The following is a 16,141-nucleotide window of genomic DNA, read 5'->3' as shown; positions in this document are numbered from 1 at the left end:
CTTTTTCCATATTTACACAAACAAAAACCGTTCATCAAAGTCAATCTTCCGACCTCACATTCTTCTCCCCTTCTGCCACACCGCCCCTGTCAATCATGCGCTATATGTGAGAAAAACAACTCCTAATTGTGAGAATGACGTGGCGGCACATAAGAGCATCCCCGGGTTTACTGAATCGCTGCACCCAATCAGCAAGACATGAAGATAATAACACATGTTCTCCGTCTTTCTTTACTCCTCGCTCTCTTTCATTTTCTTGTCTCTCTCCTCTCTTTCTCTCATTAAATCTGTTCCACCCTTTAACCCCGTGGGCAGGTGCTACTGTAATTAGCCATTATCAAAAGTCAGGAGTTGATTAAATGGCCGCGAAGCAGCACGCAGAGCACTTTCCCTCTGAGCCCCAGCCCCATAATTTCAAAAGCTTCTTGCAACCTGCTGAGGGCCTTTCAGGTCTGTGAGACGCCGCTTCCGACCGCTGGTAAGAGCCTGTTGCCGGCGGTAATCAAAACTGATAATCTTACAGGAGAGAAAGGGGGGCGTGGGGAGCGGGTGTGGGTGGAGGAAAGAAAAGGGAGCGAAAGAAAGAAATGGTTGGGGGCTTTCGGGAGGTTGGAGCTCAAGCAGCGAGCCTTCCATTAGAAATGTGTTGTGGCTCTGAGGGGGCCGGTGGCTAGCAAGCGGTGAAAAATGCTGCCTTCTTAAGGCAAGTGAATGGCATCTCTTTAGTGATTAGGAGCGGTAATAATGGGCACCCCTGCCTGTTACCCCTAAGTCCATTTTATTGCTAATTCATTTACCTGTTATTTCAGATAAACTTGACAGGAGTCACCTGCTAAGAAGTCATGTTTGTCAGGCAGGTATGCCCATTAGCTGGGGATCTTAAATCAAACCTCACAATGGTGGAGGGGAGTAGAAAAGCTGGCCTTATTGTTAGCAGATAACACCACACCACAGTTATCCTGACCAATGTGGAAAATCTTTTCTGCTCCAAAAATAATTAGACTTCATCCCTGGAGCGATTCTTAATTAATGCATTTTTTCCCCTTCATTGTAAGTGGATTTTAAGCCAAGCTGATCTGCTTTTGTGCTCTGCTGTGAAAATCCTGTACACTCAGGAAAAATATTACATCTGACCTGGTGCATTAAGGAAAAACAGCTGATTGAAAATGAGTTATGAAAACATGTAATAATCTCTTTTTGTGTGAAATTAAATTTAGCTGTCTAGCTCATTTTGAATTTTGTACAGTTTCAATTGCAGGCTGACCCTTTTTCCCCCATATTTCACGGCAGAATCCCTTTTCACTGAGCAAAGCCATTAATATCCAAATAAATATTTGACTAGATATAGTTTATATTACAATAAATCATGTCACATACATGCTGCGATATTCCCCAATGAGAATTGGGGTAAAATAATCACTTTGACTCCCTGGTTAATGTTCTGGATAATTCTCCCTGGGGAAACACTTTCTATGATAATACCCTGATATGAGCATCTCGATCTGAAATGTCACAGCTGAGTATGAACGGGATCGACTCGCGGTGTATTCCCATGGAGTGTGAAAAAAAAAGAAATGGGTTTCAGTAATAATGTAGCGGAGTGAAGAAGCACAACAAAATATGTAAATATATACAAGATTTGATTGGATTATTACGTTCGGGTATAGAATTTTTCTGTGAAAGTCAATAATCGCAACTGGAAAAGAAAGGAGATGCAATTGCATTTAAATTGAGCCTTTGTGCAACATCTCAGTGCTGTTGGTTGTTGAGTCGCGCTCTCTTTCAGTGTCCAGGCCACAGGCATTGTCTGAGAGGCTTTGAATGAGAAGAGTGCAGGTCACTGCAGTAAACTGTTCCATCAGTTTCAATGTTGCTCGCTGAATAAAAGGATTATCCACTATGAATTAGTGCTAAGACAGAGAAACCCCTCTCTCGGGATGATGCTCCGTGTGTGTGTGTGTGTGTGTGTGTGTGTGTGTGTGGGATCCCCTCTCATTGCCTGCCTCTCCTGGGATCCCCCACTCGGCCTAATCATTGTTTCTCTAACAGATAATTCTCCATGTCCTCACACGTGTCTGTGCGTCTGTTTGTGTATGTGTTAATTAGAGCTGTGCCGGCTGAGGGTGCTCTTCCTTGTAATCACTTAATTAGGGGTGACGGCCCCGATGCTTGTTTACTCAATTAGCCATCCTCCTTAATTATCTAATTCACAGCAAGTCAACTGTCCTTGTTAGTGAGTGCGGTGAAGAAGCGATATGCTGATGCAGCTGTGTTTGCAAGTGATTGTTTAAATATGTACGCATTATCAGAAATATGTGTGAGAATTTTATTCCTTTTTCTAATGTTTGTAAAATGAGACAGCAAGCGACAGGACAGTTCAAAGCCAAATGCAGAAAAGGGAAGCTAGAGCCATGTAAAATAGTGTGTATGTCAACACACACACACACACACACACATATGCATCATCAGACACTAGGCCATGCTCACAGATTGCATATGAGTGCTGAGCCACATGCCTCAGATTACTGTCGCTCTGATTCCCAGAGATTTAGTCATTAATGATAAAATCTACGTCAAAAAAAAAAAAAGAAAGAAAGTGAAATCTCATGGTGAGTATGATTGATGGTTGCTTTAAATGGAGGCGTCCAGGGCTGGCTCTATTGTTTCTCCTGACCAGTCTTGCCACTTACTCCACCACCTCCACCCCGGCTCCTTCATGTGGATTAAGGCCTGCCGTTTATTTAACAGTTCATTTGAGCGAGGGGGTGACCAAGGTGAAGCCGGCGGGGGGAGGTGGGGGGCGAGGGGGGTTGGCAGGGTGTCTGTGCCGTGCCGTTGCGGGACGTCCCTTGCGGGACAGTGCCAGGCTGCGCTGTGGGGAGACGAGACAGGGCCTCCCCAGTGGACTAATGCCCTGTAATGAAGATTAAGACTCAGTCAAAGACCATACTGTTCAGCTGAGATCGGAGGGATGGAGAGAGGGATGGAAGGAGGGGGAGAGGGAAGGAAGTGAGGATAAAGGATAAAGTAGGGATAGAGAGGACAGAAACCTGGTTTCAGAATGTGTTTGAGACTGGATTATCCTAATTTGCAGAAACAGGTACTGATACCGGCAACTATTGAAAAAAATGAGCGCACTAAATGCTGTCATTAATTGTTTAAAGAATGATATAAACCCATATTCTTCTATTGTATTCTAAATCAACGTTTCTGAAACAGCTGGGAACAAAAACAGATTTTTGTCAACAATGTGCTGATTGCATTACAAGCTGTTGGAGTGCTCTCCTCTTAAACCTTCCCTGCAACCACAACTCTTTATAGAAAAATTCAGTGAAACAAAAACCGCTATAAAAATCACCATTCTGCATTCAACCAGCCACAAAGTGCAAACTAAGAACAACAAAAACATTCCTCAGGATGAGATTTGGTAAATTCATTTGAGTCCCGTTTCAAATGCCCCTTTTTTTCTGACTTGCCTGGAATGATAAAAATCATGTCAAGGAGTCAAGAGTGGACTGGATTTCAACAATAGAAATTGGCCATTACAGGCTGAAAGAACAAGAAAAAACACTCACATCAATGCTCAATATTAAGTCTAAAAGTTGTTACAACTATTGTTCTGCTAACCTTCATATCTAGTTCATATGGAGAATCAACTTTTTCCAGATTTGACTGTATGTATTTGCCCCCATCACTGTCTAAAAGTAGAAGTTCTAAAAAGAAAGGTACATTTGCACAAAAAATCATGCAATTCAATGTAAATATAGATGAAACAGATACTTATTCATAGCATTTACACATTGACAACTGTGCAGAAGTCTAGGTGGTCATTTTGATGCTCCATTATGCAAACCTCTGATGCCTCTACCTTGTGTTTAGGATCATTTAAAACATTTTTTTTCATGTCTTTACCACTTTTCAACAAAAATAACTGCCTTGAAAGTAGCTGATGAATTTGAAAACTTTCCAGTCACTATACATGATTAAGTGAATCTATGGCCAACCAGCACATAAGCAGAAATATACTCATGTGTATGTGCCTCTCTGTGTGTCTGAGGCCCTCGTTCGAGGTATGAGGACAGCCTCAACACATGGCCTGCTTCACTTACCACTCCGTGGCCAAAAAGCTCCCTAAAGACCTGTTACACCCCAGACACACTTCCACTGTCTTCGCCATCGCCTCTTCCTTTACTTCTATCTCACTCGAGAGTCAAATCTCTCCTCATTTATTCATTTATGAACAATTTTCACATGTCTTAAAGTATTCATGGGGGCAGAGCGATGTGTGGACACAGGGATGGATGGATGGATGGATGAGTAGGTGGGTGGGTGGAGAAAGGGGGAACTTTTTTCACATGACCTTGTGTTGGCGGGGCCAGTCTCTCACCCCCCACTCTCTGTCTCTCTTCCCCAGACGGGCTGTGTCTGTGACTGGGCTGGCAGTTCTTGCCTCTCTTGGGCATTCTGGCATTCCTTCCCTGTCATGCCCCCCATCCCCCTGCCTCCGGCTGTCTTTTGCCCTCTGAGGGTTTCCATCTTTTCTCACTCTCCTGCTTGAACTCCATCTTTTACCCGTCTATCTATAGATATTTAGTGTGTCAACACCTCCCCATCTCCCACGCCATCTCTGTTTCTCTGGCTGATTTTTGTTGTTTTCCTCTTCTCAAATTGATAAATGAGTTACTGTGAGAAATAACATCAAAGAGGAACATTATAAAAACTTATCTGTGGTGTGTCCAAAGGCCCAAACACAGCACAAAGTATAAATATTCTTCGCTGTGCAAACTATAGAGAAAATATTTACAACATATTCTTCGCTACAGAAGCTGAAATTGACATTAAAAGGTATCCATGTCTGCAGTACAGTGTGACAAAGGACTTTTCTAACACAAAAGAAATACTCCTCCTTCCGATCTGGAGTTTGAAATGCACCCGGCTGTTCTCACGCACAGATGAAGGGAGATCCTTGTCCGACACATGAAAATATTTTTGAAGAGCAGGACCACACAACTCTCTGTTCGCTGCCTCCCCCTGGCTTCTAAGTCTCCGTGGCAACGCCATGCGGGTCGTCATGTTATTATCACCAATTCTTGACCAGCCGGCCTTCTGCATTCACTCTGTCTGCCTTAATGGACTCGCTGCCTTCTTGACAGACAAGACAGAATGTGTGTTTGTGTGCGTGTGCTCAGTTTTTGTGTGTGTGTTTGTGTCTATTTTGAAACGTATGAGCACTATATGTCCTTAAAAGATGGAATGATGACTGTAATCCTCCAAAGTGGGGACATTTTACCGGTAAGTGTTGGCAAGTCCAAGAGATGTCAAGTGAAATATCTTCCAAAATTTCAAAGCATTTTATACAATCACATCACACAAAAGACATGTTCAAAGACTATTTAAACACTTCTTTTGACAATATCACATCCTTGTGTTTAGAATGACAATGATTAGTCGATTCATTGATTAGTTGATTAATTAACTATTTTGATAATCGGATAATCATCAAAGTCATTTTTCATTCAATAATGACAGAATACTGTTTCCAGCCTATCAATTATGGAGATTTAATGCTTTTCTTTGTTTATATCATGCTAAGATGAGTATCATTGGGTTGGGACTGACAAATAAAGACATTTAAAGTCTTCACTTCTGACTTAAATTCAGTTTTAAAATATTTCACGATGAAGGTACTTTGTCGATGGTACGCACGCTTATGTTTGACAGGTTATCCATATGAACAGAACAAATACGTGTCGTAAAGTATTACAAAATAAACCCAAACTTTCAGACAGGACTTGTGTTTCTTTAGACCTGAAGTTGACATGTGGAGAATTAGGGAGCACCAGAATGTCCTTGTAGTTAAAACAAACATGTGAGGGTGTGTGTGTGTGTGTGTGTGTGTGTGTGTGAGGAAACTCATATGACAGCCCCCGCAACTGTCAGACTATCGCCCTCCTCCTTTTGTTGGGTGACCCCAGAGAATGTGTTGGAATGACCACTGGGAGAGAGATTATGGAGAGACAAAGACTGCAAGAGAGAAGGATAGAGAGAGTGAAAGGCACAAGAAAAGAAAGAGAGGGAGAGAAAGAGTGAGAGGGAGAGAGAGGGTCAGGGAGCCAGCTGATGTGAAAGTGCCTCCGATCACCTCGTGCTTCTCCTCCGCCCCCTCGCTATGTCTCTCTCTATCTGTTCCACTCTTTCTTTCTTTCGTTCCCACTTGAATTCCTCTCCCAGCGCTTCACTCCATTGTGACGTTGGGTTTTGATCTGCGATAACAACAGAGATGCGTCAGTCAGGGCCCACACACACACACACACACACACACTGGAGACACACACACAAGTTAAAAGTGCCACTGCAAGTTAAAAGTGGCACTCAGACACACACACACACACACACACACACACACACATACATACATACATGAACACAGTGACACACAGCAGTGGCCTTTGACTGAATGCTCCTCACAAGACATAATGACAGCATTCTGCAGTGACCATAACTGGGACAGTTCCCACAGACAAGACAGACAGAGAGAGAGAAAGACCATTTATTTCTGTCTTCACCTCTCCTCCTACTCGCCACCTCCTCCCCAACAACCCTGACTTTGTCCGGACCATGTGACCTTACACAGATCTAAGCTATTTGCTAGCAAAGTCTGGACAGATGACTTGGCTTTCTATGATAAATGTAACTAGAAACATTTAAAGGAATACAAAAAATGTCTTGCTGGTAAGTTTGTAGCTTGCTGAAACTCAAGAAGGCAATAGAAATAGAAACTATATTTACTCCTGCAGCATAATCAATAAGCAACACAATCATATCAATATGATGTCTCTAGCTAAGCTTTTGAACTATTGGGAGGCAATAGCATGATGTAGACAGGGCTGCACCATCAGGAGAGGCAACCCAGGCTAAGGCACGATACAGTGCCCCACCACTGCCACAAAAATGTCCTAAGTAGGGTCCCTCCTAGCTACTGTATGAATGTTTGAAAGAGATTGATTATTTGCTAGCAAAGTCTGGACAGATGACTTGGTTTTCTATAATAAATGTAACCAGAAAAATTGAAAGGAATACAAAAAAATGTCTTGGTGGTTAGTTTGTAGCTGGCAATAGAAATAGAAGCTTTGTTTAATCCTGCAGCATAATCAATACATAAGAAACACAATCATAATCAAAATGAATTAATAAATGGCTCAATATGATGTCTCAGGCTAAGCTTTCAAACTATGGGGCTGCACCATCAGGAGAGGCAACCAGGCTCAAAAATATTGGGAAAAGAGGCCTGCTATGGCCCCTAATATTAGCTCATTTTTTAGTCACAACTCCAGTATAAACCCCCTTTGCTTAAGACACTATACAGTGCCCCGCCAGCGCCACAAAAATGTCCTAAGTGTGGCCCCTCCTAGCTACTGTATGAAAGCTGGATAGCGTTAGGACAGTCAGCTAGCTACCTCCAACTGTCAGACTTACAACGTTCACACACTGGTCGGCCTCGATGGGCTTCTTTGAGTCCAGGATCGCTACTTGAAATAGGAGGAGTATATTTAGCCATGTTGTCATTAATAGCAGATTTGCAGGAGTGGTTTGAGATGGATCTTTGTTGCCGGTGACAGCCATCCATCCCCCGCAAAGAAGCAAGCTACAAACTTTTCAAAACCACCTTTTAAACCTCCACACACTGAGCATTTCAAGAGAGTATTCATTTTCAATTTCACCTTCTCTGAGCTCAGGTCGATGTTAGGAGGCAAACGGTATGCTTTGAAAGATTATCCTGCCTTAGGATCCAAACATTCCCCAACATACATGATTTCGACCATGTGAGCTCAGCCTCTGCATATTTGTCTGTCTGTCTGCAAGGGACCACTCCCCATCCCTCCGTAACCCACCACACAAACACTACATGGAAGCTCAGTGCTGACTGCCTCCGGTTTCAAACCACTTTTTTTTTCTTCATCTGACCTGACACAGTGCAGGATTTTGTGGTGTATATTTTGAAGGGGGGATGGGGATGAATGTGGTGACGGTGGTGCCGATGGTGGTGCCGGGTGGGGGGGCAGGTTACGGAGCCAAATGAAAACATGTCACTCAGGGCCCATTAAAACGTAACCCTGCCCAGCAGAAGAAAGGGACCCATATCATCATTAAGTCATCTCGGAGCGAAGCGAAAACCGCAAATATTATTCCTGCACCCCCCTCAATACACACACGCACGCACACTCCTCCCCTTCTTTTCCTTCAGATGACAGAGAAGACGGGATGATTGGAGCTGTGGTGTGTTTGCTCACTGCCTGAGAATGACAAGAAGATGTTTGGGAACTTCCTGATCATGCATCGGTTTGTATGTTTTCAAGAGGAGACATGAAGTAAATCCTACATGTCTTTCTCACCTCGTGGAGACAATCATGTATCTATGTAGTACCTACCTGCCTCTCACTCAGTTTTTCAATGACGATGTATCTCTTTATTATTCATTTAGTTGATTTAGTTGAAAATCTACACAACTATTTGGTTACACCTACACAACAACAGAGACTTTTGGTCCTCCCTTTGTGAACTTTGTTGTTCTTTATACAACACTTGACTTCCTCCCTCCATCACTGGAAATTACTGCTGAACAACAAACATCAATATGGGGCATAGTGCACCTCCTGGCTGACAATTACATAGGTTATATATAAATTGCAGTTCATTACTTTTTTTTAGGTATATGTGTGAACAGTGAAAGAGAACAACATGTACAAGGTTGCCCATAAAGTTGTTTTGTTTTCATTTTCATAGTGATATGTCATGTAATAAATATATGAATCAATGAAACAATAAATCACATTGTCACAATCATCTCATGGAAAGAAGAATAAATATTTTATTAAACTTTATGGGCAACCGATGTTTTGGTTAAATCCAACTTCAGAGGCCTTTCTATTTATGTGTGTGTGTGTGTGTGTGTGTGTGTGTGTGTGTGTGTGTGTGTGTGTTTATCTGTGCACACACACACACACACACACACACACACACACACACACACACACACACACACACACACACACACACACACACACACACACACAGAGCCACCCCTGTAACCAGGGGGCATTTATGACGTTCAGCATTATGAAAAATGACTTGCCCCCGTGGCGCACCGGGGTGGCAGTGATTATAATATCCAGATAATCATTTCAAACAAATTATCATAATTATCAATCAATCATGAGCCTATTTAAGCAGGGGGAGGGATGGGGGAGTGTGGTGCTGTTGGCAGGGGGTAAACTATGGCCCGGAGCACTGGATCACTTCAGTGACCCATGAGCCTCCCTCTGTCCACATAATAGCCCTCATACATCTAGGGTCATTTAGCTAGCGTATTTAGAGTTTCAATTCCCCAGGTTGATATGGGAAAAAAATACATTCACACACAACTGCATGCACGTACACACTCGTCGACTCACAACTGCAGCTGACCCCCATTTGGCTCCCCAGTCTTTCAACATGGAGTGGGAAAAATCTACTTATAGGTCAGAGTTCATATCAACCCCTCTCATTTTCCCATTTGCAACTACTGCTGCAGCTAGAACACACACTTACTTTGCATTAGGATGCAGATGGAACAACAACTAAAAGAACATGAAAGTACATCAACAGGAAAATAACGCATGTACACTATCTGTAAACCATCAGTGCTTAAGAGAAATATGTTAGGCAGGCACCTTCACTCACACAAAGAAGAGAGGAAGAGTGACACAGACGGAGTAACAGAGACTTGATCGTCTTAAAGAGATATTCTGCTGTATCTTTTCACAGTAATCCCCGGTGAAAAGCAGCATGAATTGATTCAATCTCAGTGGTATTGAGAGGTGAATGAATGGGGCTTGTAGCGAGAGAGAGAAATTGAGAGAGACAGAGAGATAGAAGGAGAGAGATAGATAGATAGTAGCTGTCGGGGGGAGATGATCGTCTTGGGAAAAAAGCAATCAGTGCTCATTGATTTTCGCTGCTGGTTGAATGGAGGGTGTCTATCTGGAAGTCATTATCTGCCATCTGATCTGCTGGAGTGTTTACACACGTTGGGATGGACAGAGGCGCTCTTCTGAAGATGAGGATTAACACACACACACACACACACACACACACACACACACACACACACACACACACACACACACACACACAGAGCAGAGACTGCCTTCTTCCTCCCTGCTCCCTATCTGGCTACCACTTTTAAATCCAAAAAGAAACACAAGTCCTCCAATACCCTATTTACTTCCACACACACACACATACATACACAGACTTAAGTGTATGTGCAGTGTGTGAATGAGTATATACATAAGCAGCGCCTAGACAGCTAAACAGACAGATAGTCCTGTTTTGTATGGCTGGACCGGACCAAACCAAACAATCCCTGATCCTATCACCAATAGCCACTGATAGCAATCTATAGCTTCAAAAACACCATACCGTCTGCTGAGAGAGAGACGGGGGGATGAAATGAGTGGGAGAGCATGAATGAAAGAAACAGAGAAGGAATTCCGATAACACATCTTTTTTATTTTCTGTCCGTGGGTGGGGTGTGAAGATGCACATGTGTAAGCCAATATGGCTTGATCCATGTGCAAGCAAGCGCTGGATATGAATCCAAGAGCCTGAAACCACAGACACACACACACAGACACACACAAAGCTGTAAGCTCCGGGCAGCTTTCAGTAAGTGGACTGGAGAAGCTACAATAACATCTTTGCTTTCGTTTTATCCCTTGCCTTAACCCCGACTCTGCCAGTGACCCCCACTTGCCTTTATGCTCCTGTTAGACTGACTCAGCAATGTGGAATGAAGCTGTGTTTGTAGCAGGGCTGGATATCGGTACTCAATACCTTAAAGGTTTCAACTGAAACGACTAAATGATGATAAAATGAAGTTGAAAAAAAGTCTCAAATTAACTAATTCTTTAGTATTAGTACCACAATACCCAGCCCTAGTTTGTTGTCAGTTTGAATGTGTAAATGCATAGAAGTGTGAACACATGTTTCTATAATAACTACAATATTACTGTAGGTTACTACATTTATAACCCATATCAATCTCTTCTTAAAACGTGTTTATCATAAAGAATATCCTGATTTTTTCCGCAAATTTTTTGAATTGCCTTTTAAATATGTTATTATTTCTTTCATGAATATAGAATTTGTGTATCTGTTATAATTCAGTATTATATAAAAAGGTTTAGCAACAAAATCCACCAAACAATCTGTTTGTTGAGAATGAAATACTTTTTCTTGTGTCAAACATACCACTGCTGTACGCAAACCCCATAAGTTATGACGCTGACATGTATTGATGAGGTTACTAAATATTCCATTACTTATGAAATATCTACGTCAGTGCCTCTGGATTTCATTCAAACAGAGAGAGAAGCCAAAAGTCTTCTTTATGTCTTCCAGTGATTATACATCTCATCCAATAATCCATCCACGTATTCTGCCAGATTTTTTGCAGTAGCTGTCCGTCTGCCACCATAAAAAATATAAAAAAATATAATAATATAATATATATATATATATATATATATATTACATCACATAGTATACAACACAACTCATCTTTCTTACTTTAACATAAAGTGCAGCAACAAATAAGAACTAATAACACTTGCAGTCATGCAAACACACACACCTTTCAGCAGTGAACTAGTTTATTCACGAGCTACAACTCAATTAACATTCTGCCTTAATCAAGCATAGCGATGTTAATGACATGGTGGAGAAAGGAGAAGTCAATGTTTATGTGTGTGTGTGTGTGTGTGTGTGTGTGTGTGCCCATGCCCTGTGTTTGTGTGTGTGACTGCACGATGTGGATGAATGAGTCATGTCATAAGGAATGGCTCATGCATAATTTCATTCATATTCATAACAGGCTTGTGGTTTGCCACCGCCCGATGAGGGCCCACCGCAACTCACACTCTGCATAATGAGATGTGGCCAGTGTGTGTGTGTGTGTGTGTGTGTGTGTGTGTGTGTTTGGATTTTATGTACCCTAGGTAAGCATACTGTATGTCTGTATCCTGTCATCTGTGTGTATTGCAACTTCACGCATGTGTGTATGCATGTCTTTGTACCCGGGAGTGTGTAAATGTGTGTGCGTGCAGAGTGGAGTGCGCTCTTATATGGAAGGTGGTTGAGTAGTTTATAAAACCATCTAGGTTTTTCCACATTGTACGAACATGTGGGGAACAGGGACCAGCCCAAACCACCTGCGGTCAACTCTTAAAATAAGCTCATTGACTAATGCAGGATTTCAAATCAACCAAGCAGTCGGTGATTTGCATGCCGGCCTGTTTATAGAGGGTACAGCAACAGGACCCTTGACCTGAAATGCAAATGAGGAAATTAAAGTGATTTTGTTGTTCTAAGAGCCAAATTGGTCATCACTGTGAATTATGCCAAAATATATTTAACGTGAAATATGTCCTGCTGAGGTTGCTCACGAGGTGTCTCCATTCACACACTGCTTTTATTAAGAGGAGCTGGATTATATCATGAAAAACCGTTCCACATTAGTTCTGCTCCTGATGTTTTGACCATCCTGTCATGTAAGATAAGACAAAAGGCACATACAAATTCCAGATCTTAAGTTCAGTTTCTATGGTAGCTAAATCAATGATGAATGCTAGTCGTGATAAAAATTAATGTTTTTAGCTCTGTTCTGTCAACCAGCATTAATCAAAGTTCACTTAAGAATTGAAGAAAGAGATGACTGGTTGCTTTGTGTATTAAACCAAAAGTGGATCAAAAATTTGCTGGGTGCTCTTTGAAAACAGGGGGAAAAATTTAATAAGCAGGAAGGAAATTCAAGCACTCTAATATATAAGAAAAAACATTAAATGAGCGAATAAATATGAACAAGTCTTTATTTCAATGGCTAAATAAAAAACAAGAAAAAACTAAATTTTAGACTACTGTTTGGTTATATTCCATGACAAAACCATACAATAAAACAAGTAAAAAAAATACTTTAATATACAAAATTTTACATTTATTCTTTATATACATATACATGGAAAAAATTATTAGACCACCCTTTTTCTTCATTTTTATGCCTGGTACAACTAAAGGTACATTTGTTTGGAAAAATATAATGATAACAACAAAAATAGCTCATAACAGTTCAATTTAAGAGCTGATATCTAGCCATTTTCCATGGTTTTCTTGATCATAACCAAAATCATTTTCAAGAAAACCATGGAAAATGGCTAGATATCAGCTCTTAAATCTTAAAACAAATTGAAATTGAAGTCACAAATGTACCAGACATTAAAATAAACAATTAATTAAAGAAAACAAGGGTGGTCTAATAATTATTTCCATGACTGTATATATATATAAATATACACACACAGTGGCCAGAAAAAGTATGTGAACCCTTTGAAATGACCTAGTTTTCTGCATTAATTCAGCATATATATATATAGAACATTTTATATATGCATATTCTTTCTTATTTTTGTGCCTGAATTGCCTTCCTGTTTATCCTCTTAAGACTGTAAACAGATGTTTCCATTTAAAACACATTTTTAACCATTATTGTAGTGTATTTTTACTGAATCACTTCTCAAGTGAAAAAAATCAAATAAAAATCAAGACAATACCATTAAAGGATTTTGGAGTGTTTGAAATACTGGTGCCATTTTGCAAATATGGATTTCTTCTCTGAAACTTAAATCTGATAAAAAAAACCCAACATAATTTACTGCTCTCCCATTTTCAACCATTGATTTAGTTTTCACCCTGCTATTGAGTTGAAGTGGAGCTCCGCCTGCATGGCTTCAGTCGTTCTCAGAGAATGTCCACTCTGCAGCAGCCATTGTTCTTTCATGGACCATTAGATGGACATGAACTCTCTCGCTGTCCTTTCTTGACCCGGCGACACTGGCTATAAAAGCAAACTGCCCAGCCTCTTCAATAAATTTATCACCTCATAAAGTGGTCAGTGACTGGTCAATGGGACGTGTCGGTCACAGTGTGTGTGCATGTGTCAGTGAAGAGAGGCTTTCTGTTCTTTGATAAGTTACGGAAACACCTGGCAATTAATCCAGTTTAAAAGATTATTTATTAAATCCAGCCTTTGATGCTCTGCTAAAGTTTTTTTAGTAAACTGAATCCTGATAAAAAACATGATGTTAGATTATTATAGGTATTTAAAACAGCACCAATCAAAGCATGCAGATTAACCACAAAAGGTCTGCCCACATCTAGATTTCAAGATTTTTTGGCGGGGTGGTTAATAAATAATGATGAAGGTCAATTTAACCGCTGTACCCTTCCGTGCCTAATATTGAAGTCACAAATAAACCAATGTAACAGCCACCTCACTGATGGATAACAAAACAGCACAAAAATGACAAATACCAAACCACCAGACTTAACAAACTGTTTAGTCCAGTACAAGGCATGATGGGAAATGTGGGCTATCACTACAATATCTAAAGACTAAGCCTTGTTTTTATCTATTTGGCTTTACAAAATAAAAGGACACAATGCTGGTGACTTAGATATAAATAGAAATGTCAGTCCAATTCTGCTTAAAGGGACAGTTGTGACTGTTTTGTGAGCAGTTTAATGTTGTAACTATTTCCTTTATAGTATAGTCCCTGTAGGTCTCTGGATTATCTGGAGTAATCGACTCATGATTTATGGTAAAAGACATTGCTGTTTTTAAAATGTATTTTTGAGTACCAAAAGTCAAGAGCCATCTAGTTCCATTATATTCAAGAGAAGGGAGACATCTTTACGAAAGATAGATTGTGTTTCATAGATAATCTGGCAATTTGGGTGATGTCAGACAAACATAGAAAACTTATGGATCCACTATGATTACTAATAATAAAGTTTGGTGGCCATGTACATTGTCAGTTTTCTGGGAGAAACAACAAAACATGAGCACGCTGGGAGAAAGAAAATGAAAGAAATGAAACCCCAGGAAGTGTTTTGGTAGTTATGAATGTAGGATAAATGTCCTACTCTGTATGCGATAAACTGCCAATTTATTGCTTCACCCTTACAATGACTTTGGATATCTTTGATGTGAAGGTAAACCAACAGGATAGGCAGAGGCAAAGTGAAAAGAGGCGTAACATATAACAAACAGGTGTGACTCTGCTACCTTTTTGATGCAGCTGTCAGGGGAGGCTTCATCATGGTCATTCATCATCTGCTAAGAAAACACAAAGAGATAAACATTTGTTAAGCCCTTAACGGTACAAAAAACCCCCATGAGTCATAAAGAAACACAAGAATAAACAAGGCAACATTTGGCTTGATTGAGGAGATGTGTATCAAAGCATGAAAAGAGAATATTGATTCTGCGATTATGTCGCGGGTTGTGACCGTCGCCACTTGATGACACAAGCACAGGGTGTTCACAGTTCATCACACAGACCCTGTGGGCTACAAATGTGACCAGAGGGATATAATAATGGACTGAGAGGTCACAAAAACACACACAGAAGCAAACATAACACACACACACACACACACACACACACACACACACACACAGACACACAGATGAATGAATGCCCCACAGATTTGACGTTAATTCTCCGCTTCAGCGTTGCAGGAAATTTCGCAGAGACCGTGTGTGTGAGTGTGTGTGTGTATAATTAAGCCTTCAAGCAATATTTACTGGGGGCAGATGGGTGGTAGAATGCTCCCAGTGTCTGCCAGAGGAAATGAAGGAAGTGGGGGAATGATGAAGAGATGGGGCTGTCCTGCTGCAATGAGGGGGCATTTCACATATAATGGCAACCCAGAGTCTCCCTGCGTCTGTCCGTCTCTTTCTCTCCCTCTCTGAAGCCCATTGATGGCAACTGAGGATCAAAGACGAGATGCAGACTGTTTTCAGAGCAGTTTTAGGTGGGGTTGGGGATCGGTGCGGTACTTTAGTGAGTTTAAGTGAAATTAGGCCTATAAAACTTCCTCAAGCAGAGACACACGGCGTATCTGAGCCTCCCTTTTCCTGCACCCTATCCTCCCCATCTGCCCGTTCACAGTAGGTGTGTTGTTTGGGTGTTGTGACAAGACTGGCTGCCTTTACATTGGAGCTGACATATTAAAGTTTGTATTTCCTAAACCAGCGTGGCCC

The 16,141-nt window shown here is 41.1% G+C and overlaps 1 protein-coding gene across 1 annotated transcript in view; it reads right to left on the bottom strand.

Moving 5' to 3' along the window:
* Nucleotides 1–16,141, bottom strand: part of prdm16 (PR domain containing 16) — a 135,007-nt gene that overhangs the window by 81,298 nt on the left and 37,568 nt on the right. Inside the window, exon 2 of the mRNA XM_059333675.1 lies at nt 15,161–15,208. Within this exon, the coding sequence (XP_059189658.1) occupies nt 15,161–15,208 (48 nt within the window). The remainder of the gene's footprint in view (nt 1–15,160; nt 15,209–16,141) is intronic.

Source organism: Centropristis striata, chromosome 5 (genome assembly GCF_030273125.1).
Source record: "Centropristis striata isolate RG_2023a ecotype Rhode Island chromosome 5, C.striata_1.0, whole genome shotgun sequence".
Lineage (NCBI taxonomy): Eukaryota > Metazoa > Chordata > Actinopteri > Perciformes > Serranidae > Centropristis > Centropristis striata.
The sequence above is the reverse complement of the archived record's forward strand: the minus strand, read 5'-3'. Positions and strand labels throughout refer to the sequence as shown.